The following is a 12,991-nucleotide window of genomic DNA, read 5'->3' on the forward strand; positions in this document are numbered from 1 at the left end:
TGAAACCCAGACCCAACTCATTAAAAACACAAATGTGTAGTTTGGCCCTCAGTTCACTCTGGAGAACATGAGTCTCTACACGAGACACCTCGGCACGTGTTCACCAAGTGTAGGGGATGCAATGTTAGCTGGGAAGCATAGTTTCAAAAGATAGAGCCGCTGGAAATTGCTCCTCAGAGGCTTTGTTAATTTTATCTTCGCCTCTCCGAAGGCTCTGTGAATTTCACCTCTCCAGTCTAAAACTGTGTGGGATCTCAACCAGAGGGCAGTGAGGAATGGAAATGGGCTGGAGCTGCCTTCCAGAGCCAGGCTTGCCCCTGGAGAGGTTATAATGGGCTGAAGTTTCCCTTCTGGCATTTCACAGCCCTTTTCACACAGCTCCAGTGTATAACAAAGTCTCTGCCCTGCCACCAGCTCTGTCTTTTTAAACTACCCTTCAGGGCTAACATTGCATCTCCTGACATATGTTCCTCACATGCCATATGTCTCGTGTAGAGAGACTCTGTGTCTTCCATGGTTGTAAAGTGATTGCTCGAGCCAGCACGTTATCTCAAAACTTCATTTAGTATTGTGGTTGAAGCATCCTCTTACAATGGAGACAGCTGTTTCCAAATGGTACCTCACTGTAGACACAAAGGGGATGATGCTTCGTGGTTCTACTTCATTGAGAGGAAGGAAAACCAGACATAGCTCTTCGTTTGGGGGAAGAGATGCTTTGTTGAAGAAGCAAATGGGCACCAGGAAACCTGTTAGTGGGATCCATGTCATCCAAGGACACCATGTTGGGAATCGCTGCCATAGGAGAGCGAGTAGATATTGATCCTTAAATATTGATCTTTAAATATTTGAAAGGCTGTCATTTGGAGGAGGGCAGGGAGCTGTTCCAGTTGGCAGCAGAGGGTAGGACGTGAAGCAATGGGCTAAAACTACATGCACAAAGGTACCGGCTGGATATTAGGAAAAACTTTTTCACCGTCAGAGTAGTTCAAAAGTGGAATCAGCTGCCTAGGGAGGTGGTGAGCTCCCCCTCACTGGTAGTTTTCAAGAAGAGGCTGGATGAATAATTGTCAGAGATGCTTTAGGCTGATCCTGCACTGGGCGGGGGGTTGGACTAGATGGTCTGTATGGCCCCTTCCAACTCTTATGATTCTATGATTCTATGATCCCATCATATACCATAGATGAGGCCTAAAACAATGATCCAAAGATAGTTATTTAGTTCTGTCTCTCAAACTAAGCAGCCAGGTCAGTTCCTGTTCGGGTTTCTGAGGGCTCTAGGAATTCCACTCTTACCAGGGCCAAAATGCATCGTCTCTGGCAGTAGTCGTTCATTACAATGATCACTTTCTTGGTTCTCAAATTATGAAGCAGGCTCCAGGCTGACTAGGCCGAAGCCTAGGGGCCCTGCAGGGAGTAGGGGCCCGTCAATTTTTTTTGCTGAGGCCCACCCCCACATAAATTACAGTTCATAGAATCATAGCATCAAGGGTTGGAAGGGAACTCCAGGGTCATCTAGTCCAACCCCCGGCACAATGCTGGAAATTCACAACTACCCCCCTCCTGCACAGACACCCCCAGTGACGCCTGCTCCATGCTCAGAAGATGGTAAAATACCGTCAGGATCCCTAGCCAAACTGGCCTGGGGAAAATTGCTTCCTGACCCCAAAGTGGCAATCGGCCTTACCCTGGATAAGTAAGGGTGCACTGCGTTGCTTCTTCCCTTAGTGCAGAACGATACACTGTTCTAGTCTGCAGCTATGATAAGTAAGAAGGGGCCACTGAGTTGATTCTCTTCTATAACCTCTATTAATAAGATAATTAGCTGCTTCCTTATTGAAGTGAAACAAATTGTCTCTTATATTAAAACAATCATCCATAAATTATATATATTTTATTTATTTATTTATTTATTTGATTTATACCCCGCCCTTCCCACAAATGGGCTCAGGGCAGCTAACAACATTCATAAAACACAGCAAATCAATCACAAAACCATAAAATCAATAATAATCTTAAAAGAGTCATTAAAATAGTCCAGGTACAGGCTATTTAAATAAATATTTGGAGTTTGTATATGAGCATAGCAGATGGCCGAGGGCAGTCCCAGAAAAAAAGTGGTGGTCTTAGGTGGAAGAAGGGGGACACCCGCTGGCACTCAGCCAAAGGCCCGGCGGAACATCTCCATTTTACAGGCCCTGCGGAACTGTAACAGGTCCCGCAGGGCCTGGATCTCCAGCAGGAGAGCATTCCACCCTGGCCCTGGTTGAGGCCAGATGGATGTCCTTTGGGCCGGGGACCACCAGGAGCGCAACACCCTTGAGAGGATGTATTTTAATAAATAATAACAATTGTATTCATTTCAAAATCATTAAGTATTGAACAATCATACCCCCCCATGTGCTTTCCTGAAGAGTTCTACTCGCGGAATAAAAATATTTTAATAATGGTGAATAGAATTCTTTAGGAGACCCTCAAAATGGATACAGGGCTATGTACTGTGGTCTACCATACCAGGGTCAGGCTGTCCGCTGTAGTGGGGTGAAAGATTGAAGTGCTGGAGGGGGCCGGAAATACCTGAAAGCCTAGGGGCCTGGCCATGGGTTAATACGGCCCTGATGAAGCTTAGAAGCTTGTCCTTCTTTCCCCCTCCAGCCTCTCCCATCCCAAGGAAAGCCCTTCTCCTAAAAGGAGGGCTTTTCAGGACATTGAGTAGTCGTAAGATAAGGGATCCCATATGGAAACTCAGCAAGCAAGCTGGAAGAATGAGCATATTGTTACTCTGAATCTCTCTAGGCTGGCTGGGACTACACAGAAGCTGTAAGGATGAGAGGAAATCCTCAGCAACTAGTACTGATGGGGTAAAAAGCCTCAGGTCTGCTATGCTCCTTCTCTGCTATAATACCATGTTTCACCTTGGATCTTTCTTGCTTCAGTTTTTAAAAAGAAAGACCTTGGCGCAGTGTCTCTCTAGTTTCTTACAACATGGAAGGAGCATAGATTTCCTTTTATGTTGTCTTCCTTGGGCCATTGCTCAACTCCCCTGCAATGAGCTTGACTTCAGTCAAATATTAGGAGCTTCTTGATGCTGGAATAGAACCCCACGCTCACCATTAGATTTCACACTCAACCACAGATCTATCTAATATAGTCAATCTCAACACCAATGTGTTGCCTGCCATCCTCAGGCATCTTATCCAAAGGAAAGAGCCAGTCCTGGTTTCCTCCACATAATTTATGTAGGAGGTACTTCAGAAAATCCCAGGAACCATCACTTGTGTTTACGGGGGCCACTCAGTTTGGTAACAGCTGCCTTCATCATTGAAGAAAGCTTTGCCTGGAGCCTCCTCAATTTTTGAAGACTTTTCATAACATTCTGTGATTAGACCCAGCTCCCATGGCAACCATTTTGTTGTGGCACCCATACCTGTGCCCATGGGTTGAACAAGTTTTGGAGTCCCTGATGTGAGATTTTAATTTGTCATCCTTCTCCTCCAAGGCACTGAGGATAATGTATATGGTTCTCCCTTTATTCATTTTAGACTTGCAATAAACCATGTGAGGTAAGTGACTCCCAGTGAGCTTTGTGGCAAAAGGGAGGTCTACCAAATATTAGTCCAACATTTTAACCACTACACCGCATTGGCTCAGCCTGCTGGATCCTACTCTCTCTCATCTGTTGGATCCTGCCCAAAGGGATACAAAATCCCATTCAAAGCTTCCTCCTTTAAGCCCAGTGGTTCGAACTCATTTTTTCTTTTACCTCTGGACGGTTCTAGTTCACTTCTGCAAATGGTGGCCGCCCTCTATGTCACTCCATTTCATTAGTGCTTGTTGGGCTGTGAGTAATTCCCACTTAGCCGGCTTCTGCATTTCCAAGTGTTTGCAGTGCAGTGCATTCAAAATGTGCATGAATCACAGGGGTTGAAAGCTCTCTTGGTGCTGAGCCTTTTCCCAAATGGATAGTATTAATGATTCTCATTAATATTTGCCTTAATGATTCTCATTAATAACAATGCAGAGAGTTGACTCATCCCCCTTCCTGTATCTTCTCAGGGGGTTTTATGCACCTGTTTTTGTCGCACGACATAAGCACGTATCACGCGTTGCTCCTTTTCCTGGTCTCAGTTAACAAACCCCAGAGTCCCACATTCCCCTCTACCCTTCAACAGCAATTCCATACTTCTCCAAAGCTGTTACAAGACTTGACAAATAAATGAAAGGCTGCACCTGTACGCTGTGGATATGGTACTATGGTCCAGCCAGTTTGGTGTAATGGTTAAGAGCGCAGGACTCTAATCTGGAGAACCGGGTTTGATTCCTCACTCTGCGTGCCAAGCAGATGCTTGGCAGTAGATGATGTGAAAGGCCTCTGCCTGAGACCATAGAGGGCTGCTGCCAATCTGAGTAGATGTAGATAGATCAATGTTCTGACTCCATTGAAGGCAGCTTCATGCATTCATTGTGATGGAGAAGTCCTCTAGGCAGGGTCATACAGATTTAAAATGTTTTAGACCACAAACTTTAGATTGTGCCTAGAAAGTTACTGTCTGCCTTTGTGTACCTGTGTGCCGTCAAGTTGCAAGTGACTTATAGTGGCCCCATCCAAGGGGTTGCCAAGTCAAGTGAGGAGCAGAGGTGGTTTGCCATTGCCTTCCTCTGCAGAGTCTTCGTTGGTGGTCTCCCATCTAAGTACTGACCCTGCTTAGCTTCCAAGATCTGATGAGATTGGGCTATATTCCATGCCACTGTCCCACCCACTTTAGAACCTGGCAGAAAATTGAGAATATGAATGAGTGTAATGGTTAGAGTTTCAGACTAGGAAGAACCGGAGCTTGACACACACAAACACACATACACCCAGACAGTCTAGCCCCTATGTTTCTTCTTCCCTTGTCTTTCCGTCATCTTAGTCCTGGAAATGTGATGGTCACGTTCCAAGGTAAGTCATCTGCATGGTAAGGTCCGTCATGATATAAAGCAGGAAGGTGAGCTGATCAGTAGCTTGCTCCCCTAGGGCATGCTCCTTCCCCCGGCTCCTTGTGTGGCTCGACTGTCGGGCAAATTCAAATTGATTTGTGTGCGCCACCGAAGTTTTGGGTTCTGCCTTGGATGAGAAATTAAAGCGCGACCGTATCTGTCTGTATTTCTGTGGACTGGAAAATTGGGCTAGAATTTAAGTGAGAGAGGGCAGAGTAATCATTTAATGCACTCTTCTGACATCATTGAAAATTGAATCTCTCTGTCCATGGATAACCCCCCACTCCTACACACACACTCACTCGGCTTATGACTTGTACGGTGCCTTCTGAAATTTATTACTCTGCTGAGCTCCACAAAGCTGTGATCTTGGTGTCCGCAGCCAGGGTAACAATAACCAACTTCTTGTTTTTCAGTTGCTTCCTGCCTCATAGGTTAGTAAGAAACTATTACCCCATCCTTATCTAAGCCAAGTGACTAGGTTCTCCTGCTGCTTCTAGATCTTGGCTTTCCTAGACATAAGTGGAACATAGATTGCCTGTTCCACATGAAGGGTGACATTCTATGGTGTAGTAATTAATGGGTTGGACTAGGATTGGGCAGACCCAGGTTCAGATCCCTACTTTCCCATGAAACTTGCTAGGGTGACGTTGGACCAGTCACTCTTGCTCAGCTGAACCTACCTCACAGGGTTGTTGTGAGAATAAAATGGAGGCACACAGAACAAGGCACATTGCCTAGAAACAGAGCAGGATAAATAGTACTAAATAAATCAATAATTAAGAACAACATTGTGTATACCTACATGCTGTCAAGTCACAACCAATTTATGGGGATCCCAACAAGGGGCTTTCAAGGCAAGTGAGGAGTAGAGGTGGCTTGCTGTTGCCTTTCCCTGCAGAGTCCTCCTTGGTGGTCCCTCATCCAAGGACCAACTCTCCTTAGCTTCCAAGATCGGGCTGTACCGTGCCACCGTCCTTCATAACATTGTGTGTGGAGATCTAATATGAAGTGAGTGAAGGGGAGCTGCAGCCCCCTTCCACTCTCTATGATTAAAAGCAGATCCCTACCATCTGTTGGTGTGAGATATATTTTTCTCCCAGCCCAGCTCTGATACGGGAATTTTATTTATTAATTTATTTACCTCATCTTCCTTCTTTACCTCATCTTCCTTCCCAAGCTGACTCCAGGAGGCTTATACAAATTTAAAATCATGGCAAATTAACAGGCAAAACACAGAACACAGACATTGTAGAGCCATATAATCTGTTGACACCTTCCAAGTAGAATGAACCATTGTTTTAAAGCCCTCTTAAGCCATACAGACTTGTGTAATTGCCTGGATATTCAAAAAGTGGACACCTTTCAGGCTTTGTCAAAAAGGCCCTTTCATATTGTTGGTGCAGCAACAGAGAGAATATAGGATGCAAGCCGGGGCTTCCCTACCTGCCAGCAAAAAGGCACAGTATGTAACCTGGGAGTGAACTGGGATGGGAGAAGTGTGTTTGGAGCAAAGAACCAAGATCAGAAAGTTAGTAGAGGGCTGAATTTAGCTTCTCTCGCACTTCTGTTTGATTTTAAATTAGTCTCTGGCCCTTCATTTTATAAATCAAAATTTTATGTCAGCAAACAAAATGGCCACTGCTTCCTCAGAACCCACAGATCTTAGTTCCTGTTTCTGATCCAACTTGTTCATTTGCCCCAACCATCTGGAATTACCCTGCTGCCCCCTTCACATCTTGGAATAAGGCTGCAAACCTAAACACCTGGAGTAAGTCTCATTGCAGTCAGCGGGATTTATTTCGGAATTTATGTGCTTAGGATTGTTTTTCAAGAAACATTTGAATCCAAAGGAAAGGCCTTTAAGACTGCACTCTGAAGTAGAGATGGGCACGAACCGAAATACGAACCAAAGTTTGTCACTAACCAGGCCAGTTTGTGGTTCGTGAACCAGAGGTTCGTCAGAGCCCATTACTGATGAACCATCACGAACTTTAGGGCGGTTCGTTTGGTTCGTTTTTTGGTTCGTCACTACAGACAACCTGGTGCCAATCAGTTTCCTAGGCAATGGTGGTTGGACTTTCTGCAGACCTTATGCTGACCCAGAAGTGATCTTCTGGTAACCCGGAAGTGGTGATTTGCTGACCCAGAAGTGCCATTTTCACGAACCAAAATGAACCGGTTCGTGAAAGTTCATGGTTTGTGAAACCATGCCCATCTCTACTCTGAAGACCTTGGGAAACAATTTCTGGTGCTGCTCTGGTTTTCTGAGTATATTCATACAACGATTTCTACATAGCAGCTTTGGAAGAACAAGATAAAATCCAGTGGGATGTTGCGACCCCCCCCCCCTTTAAAATAACAGCCACAGAAAAACAACTCTCATAAAAGTGATAGATTTTATCATTATTGGAGAGGAAGAGACAGAGCGATTAGATTGATTGGTCTGAGTACATTGCCAAAAACCTGTGGGACAGCAAATGCTGAAGTTTGCATTGCCTAGATTTTTTCCTCTTAGAGCTGTTTTTTTTCCCTATGAAGTTTATGAAAAATTCCTAATATTTAACAAGAAGGAAGTGCTGGGCAGACACAGGGGAGCTGTCATTGCCTGCAATATGGAGTGAGTTTCATGGCGCTGTGGTTTCTCATTCTGCCTTTGATGCTGCAGTCTAGCTGTTTGAAATTGCTAGTGATTACGAGAATGACCACCAACATTTCCCAGGTTGTGGCTGGATGCACAGAAAGCAGTGTCCTGATTACGTTTCCACTGAAACTATAGCCAGTTAAAATGTTCTCTTTAAAGGCGAGCCATGAGGGGAAAATGACATGTGCTTCACTTCCGAAACTTCCACAGTCTGGAGCTGGTGCCTCTTTTCTGTAGCAGTGTCAAAAATGATTGAGTGTTGTTATTGTTAGTCAATGACCGTGGATGGACAAATCGGCTGCTTTTTGAACAGACCTGAATGGAAAATATTTTCCTGTACGCTCCCCCCTCCCCCTTGCAGGTTGGAAGGAGGCTAGGGATAATTTCCTTAGCTTGAAGTTGAACAGTGTTGCCAACCACCAGGTGGGGCCTGGAGTTCTCCCTGAAGTACAACTGATCTGCAGACTACGGAGATCAGTTCCCTTGGAGAAAATGGCAGCTTTAGAGGGCAAACTCTATGGTATACCAGAGAATCTAGGTGAAATTCCTCCCCCATTCCCCCCCCCCCCGCCCCAGGTATCACTCCCAAATTTCCCAGCAATTTCCCAGGTCACTGTTGGCAGCCGTAACTGAACAGGATTATCATTTTAATGTCTGAAACATTTAGACATTTCCCCACTTTTTATTGTTTACTGAGTGGATTACGTTGGGGTTGTTATTTTATTTTGGTTTTAACAGTAAATATTTTTAATCTACTATTATAAGCTGCCATTGAACCACAAGGAAAGGCAGGGTAAAAATATTGAATAAATAAATATACTGTTTCTGTTGTTTTCTAATTCTGTAATCCAGTTTTGTTGCACTATATGTATTCTACTACATTTTTTTTCTAATTCTGTAATCTACCTTGAGACTCAGAGTCTCTCTACATGAGACATCTTACACAGGGATGCTCAAGTGTAGGGAGACGCAGCTGGGAAGCGTAGTTTAAAAAGACAGAGCTAGTAGAGATCGCTCCTCAGGGGGTTTGTTAATTTCATCTTTGCCTCTGGGAAGGCTCAATTTCACCTTTCTACATAAGCATAGTTTAAAAAGAGCTGGCAGAGATCGCTTCTCAGAGGGTTTGTTAATTTCATCTTTGCCTCCCCTCCCTTTAGCATTTGTTAATTTCATCTTTGCCTCCCCTCCCTTTAGGGGGGCGAGGATGAAAATAACAAACTCTTTGAGGAGCAATCTCTGCGGCTCTGTCTTTTTAAACTACGCTTCCAAGCTAACATTGCACTACACTTGAGCGTCCCCATGTAAGATTTTATTTAATTTATGTCATTTATGGTCCACCTTTCTCACTGAGACTCAAGGCGGATTACACACTGTGAGAGTAGTACAGTCAGTATCAAGGACAATTTCATAAACAATGCTGTAGGGTAAATAAACGCAAGTTTACAAAGACATAACAGTAGCAAGAATCCAATACAGAGTTGAATAAATGCTGAAACAGAACATAAACAATTCTAGGGATGACATAGGAGCACGTATTTAAAGCAACAGATAGTACGCAAGGCAACATAGTGGTAAAGTCTATGGGTGAAGTCTAGGGTCCCTAACTCATTAACGGCGCATCTGCGACTCCTTCCTACAATACAAAAGCCTTTTTGAATAATTCGGTTTTGCGTTGTTTGTGGAAAGCTAGGAGAATGGGGGCTTTCCTGATCTCCTCAGGCAGGCTGTTCCACAGGGTAGGGGCCACCACAGAGAAAGCCCGTGTACGGGCTGCTGTTGATTTTCCCTATGTGCAGGGTGGCACCTGCAGGAGACCCTGTTCAGATGAGCGAAGCTGCCATAGAGGAACATAGGGAGGGAGGCAGTCCTGTAGGTATGCCAGACCAAGGCCATGAAGAGTTTTGTATGTGAGAACCAATACCTTGAACTGAGCACAGTAACTGATAGGTAGCCAGTGGAGTGACTTCAGAATGGGGGTGATGTCTTATAATTAATTCCAAGATTAAAAACATACAATAAATAATAAAATCCCATTAAACCCTCTCCTCAAGAAAATGCCTGCCAATGGAGTGATGTTTCATGTTGAATCAAAAAGAGTCCAGTAACACCTTTAAGACTAACCAATTTTATTGTAGCATAAGCTTTCGAGAATCAAGTTCTCTTCGTCAGATGCATGGTACATGAGAGACTCTCAGTGAGAAAGGTGGAGTATAAATAAGGTATTGAAGTAAATAAGCAGTACATTCCTTGTTTCATTCACTGGTTCCTTCCCTTCATTTGGCAGAGCCAATGAGGGCCCCGAAAGGCCTTGCCTTCGCTGAGATCCAGTCTCGGCAACTAACACTTCAGTGGGAGCCTCTGGGCTACAACCTGACGCGATGTCACACGTACACCGTCACCCTCTGCTATCGTTACGCTGTGGGCACGGGCCACAACCAGACCTTCCGGGAATGTGTGAAGATGGAGCGCAGTGTCAACCACTACACCATCAAGAATCTGCAGCCTTATAAAAACATCCATGTCAAACTCATCCTCTCCAACCCTGAAGGGCGGAAGGAAGGCAAAGAGATGATATTTCAGACTGATGAAGATGGTGAGTGTTGCGACTTGGTAGGGGTGTTTGTGTGTGTGTGTGGGGGGGCATCAGTTTGTTCTAATTTAGAATCTTGTGTATGATGCAAATGTAGTTGGCTAACACGATGGCCACAGAATGAATGAATGCTTGTGCAAAGCCCTTTCAAGCATACAACCAGTCTGTCAGTGTAAACTCTGGCAGAGCGCTTGGACAGAGGTCTCACTGTAGTCCAGGAGTACTCAGCCTTGTTGAGCTTGTGGGCCATTTTGGAATTTTGAGAAACTGCAGTGGGTGCTACCACAAAATGGCTGTCATGGGTGTCAGGACCAATCACAAAATGGCAGCCATGGATATTGGCACCAATCACAAAATGGCTGCCATGGATGTTGGGACCAATCACAAAATGGCTGCCAAGGGTATCAGGACCAGTCACAAAATGGCTGCCAAGGATGGCAATTACAAAACATTGGGAGGTCCCAACTTAAGAATTCTCCTAAAATGTGAGCAGCTCTTTCTGAATGGGTGCCACCTACAGACCCAAAGTGGATTGATGCCTGCTGGGGTATTCTGAAGCTCCATTGAGGTAGACAAAAGCCCTGATTTGTTCTTTGATTTGGAGAAAGTTGCTTTGCAGAAGAAAGCAATCAGGCACCAGGAAAGAGAGCGTCACATTTGGGATCGTTGCATAAGTATGGAGGAGAGGACACAGTGGAGGTCTGGTGATCATTCCTTTACAGTATTGTGGAGTTTGCCCTAGCTCCTTCCCCCTGGTAGCATATGACTTAATTACATTATCTGATTGCCCGCTTCTTTCAGTTGGCATTTATTGTGGTGGAGAGTGCCATCAAGTGATAGCTGACTGATGGCAACCCCTGGTGGGGTTTTCATGGCAAGAGACTAACAGAGGTGGTTTGCCATTGCCTGCCTCTGCAATCCTGAAATTTGATGGAGATCTCCCATCCAATTGTTAACCAAGGCCGACCCTGCTAACTTCTGAGATCTGATGAGATCAGATTTGCCTGGTCTATCCAGGATAGGGTGTTGGTGTTTATAGAAAGTGATAAAAAGGTGGGACCCTCGAATGGGCAAGGATAATGCGCACCCCAAGAAAGAAATATCAGCCTTAGCTAGGGCAATAATTGGAAAGGCTGGCATAGGAGATAAACATATGAACACACAAAGCTGCCTTATACTGGATCAGAGCATTGGTTAGTATTGTCTGCTCAGGCTGGCAGCGGTTCCCCAGGGTCTCAGGTGAAGGTCTTTCCCAGCACCTCCTACCTCATGCTTTTAACTGGAGATGCCAGGGATTGAACCTGGGACCTTGTGCATGCCAAGCAGATGCTCTACTCCTGAGCCACTGGCCCCTTGCCATGGACATGTGTCTCTTAATGGCGGTACTTTTTACACTGATGATCTGGTATTTGCAGCATTTTTATGGGGACCCATTCCATTGTACTGGATTTGTCCTTAAGACAGAAAATATGACCTAGGAGCTGAAGCTGGATTTCTGGATAGGACCATTGTGCCCTTTGTGCCCTTTGAAGCTGGATTTCTGGATAGGACCATTGTGCCCTTTGAAGTGACAGGTATCACCCAGCTGCTCATGACATTTGCACGCAAAAGCCATCCTGCAGATGTAGTCTGTTAGGCTCAAAACAGCACAGGGTGTTGTGATAAGCGGGAGTGTCTGCATTTTCAAGTAAAATAGATTGGATTGTATGGAAATGGTGCCAGATGGTGCATGTTGTTATGAGGCTTGGGAAGACCACTATGGGAGTGCAGTGCTTCTTCGTTGTCTCTGCCTGTTACGCAAACATACGCATACATACAATGGGAACTGGACCAGGATGGGGTTTCTCTTACTGAAACGGTTTCCCAAGATCAGTCTTTGGCATTTCTCTATTAGAAAGAATCATGACATTCCCTCTATGTAAAAAATAAAGGGTGTACTTGGGGGGGTAGGCATTACTTTAAAAAAACGAGAACCACTTCTAAACTTGTAGTTGGGGTGACCCATTTGTAAAGTAGTTCTGTACTTCTTTCCTCTTTCTCCTCAGAGGGCTATGCATCATTCTCCTCTCCTCCGTTTTATCCTCACACAAGCTTTCGGAGGTACGTGCTGAGAGAGTGACTCGCTCAATGTCGCCCAGCAAAGTGAGACTTTGAACCAGGCTCTCGCAAACTCTAACAATTATACCACACTGCCTATCCTGTTACCCTTTGGGGGGGGGGAGGAAGTGTGCTTGTGCGATCACTTTCAGGGATGGGTGGTTTTGTCGTGGTTTCAGGTTTAAATCTTCTATTCGATATCTTATGGCAAGAACACAGCTGGACCTAGAGGTGCAGGCTCCCGGTGCAACCCTTGCTCAGGTCTCTTTGCGCACACACAGTGTGCGTGCTCTCCTGTTGCTGCATGATGATGTCATTTTCGTGACGTCATCATGCAGGGCAGGAGGTGTGCCCGCCCGCGCGGCAAGCCGGCCGCCCCAGCACCCGGTGAACCATGGAGCTGGCGGCGGCGGCAGCAGTGCAGGCGTGTGCTGGGGCAACCGGCTGGCTTGCTGCGTGTGCAGGACCTCCCAGCCCTGCGCTCAGCCACCTGCGCAGCAAGCCATCTGCCCCAGTGCATGCCCTTGCCGCCGCCACCACCACTGCCGGCTCCGCGGCACACTGTGCGCTGGGGTGGCCGGCTTGCTGCGCAGGTGGCTGAGCGCAGGGCTAGGAGGCCCTCTGTGCCCCGCGCAGCAAGCCGGCCGTCCCAGCGCACGGTGTGCAGTAGAGCTGGCAGTGGT

General features: G+C 45.8%; 1 protein-coding gene across 1 annotated transcript in view; it reads left to right on the plus strand.

Annotated features, from left to right (window-relative positions):
• PTPRU (protein tyrosine phosphatase receptor type U) overlaps positions 1 to 12,991 on the plus strand; it is a 386,725-nt gene that overhangs the window by 218,239 nt on the left and 155,495 nt on the right. Inside the window, exon 8 of the mRNA XM_054999127.1 lies at positions 9,906 to 10,214. Coding sequence (XP_054855102.1) covers positions 9,906 to 10,214 — 309 coding nt within the window. The remainder of the gene's footprint in view (positions 1 to 9,905; positions 10,215 to 12,991) is intronic.

Source organism: Eublepharis macularius, chromosome 15, assembly GCF_028583425.1.
Source record: "Eublepharis macularius isolate TG4126 chromosome 15, MPM_Emac_v1.0, whole genome shotgun sequence".
Classification (NCBI taxonomy): Eukaryota; Metazoa; Chordata; class Lepidosauria; order Squamata; family Eublepharidae; genus Eublepharis; species Eublepharis macularius.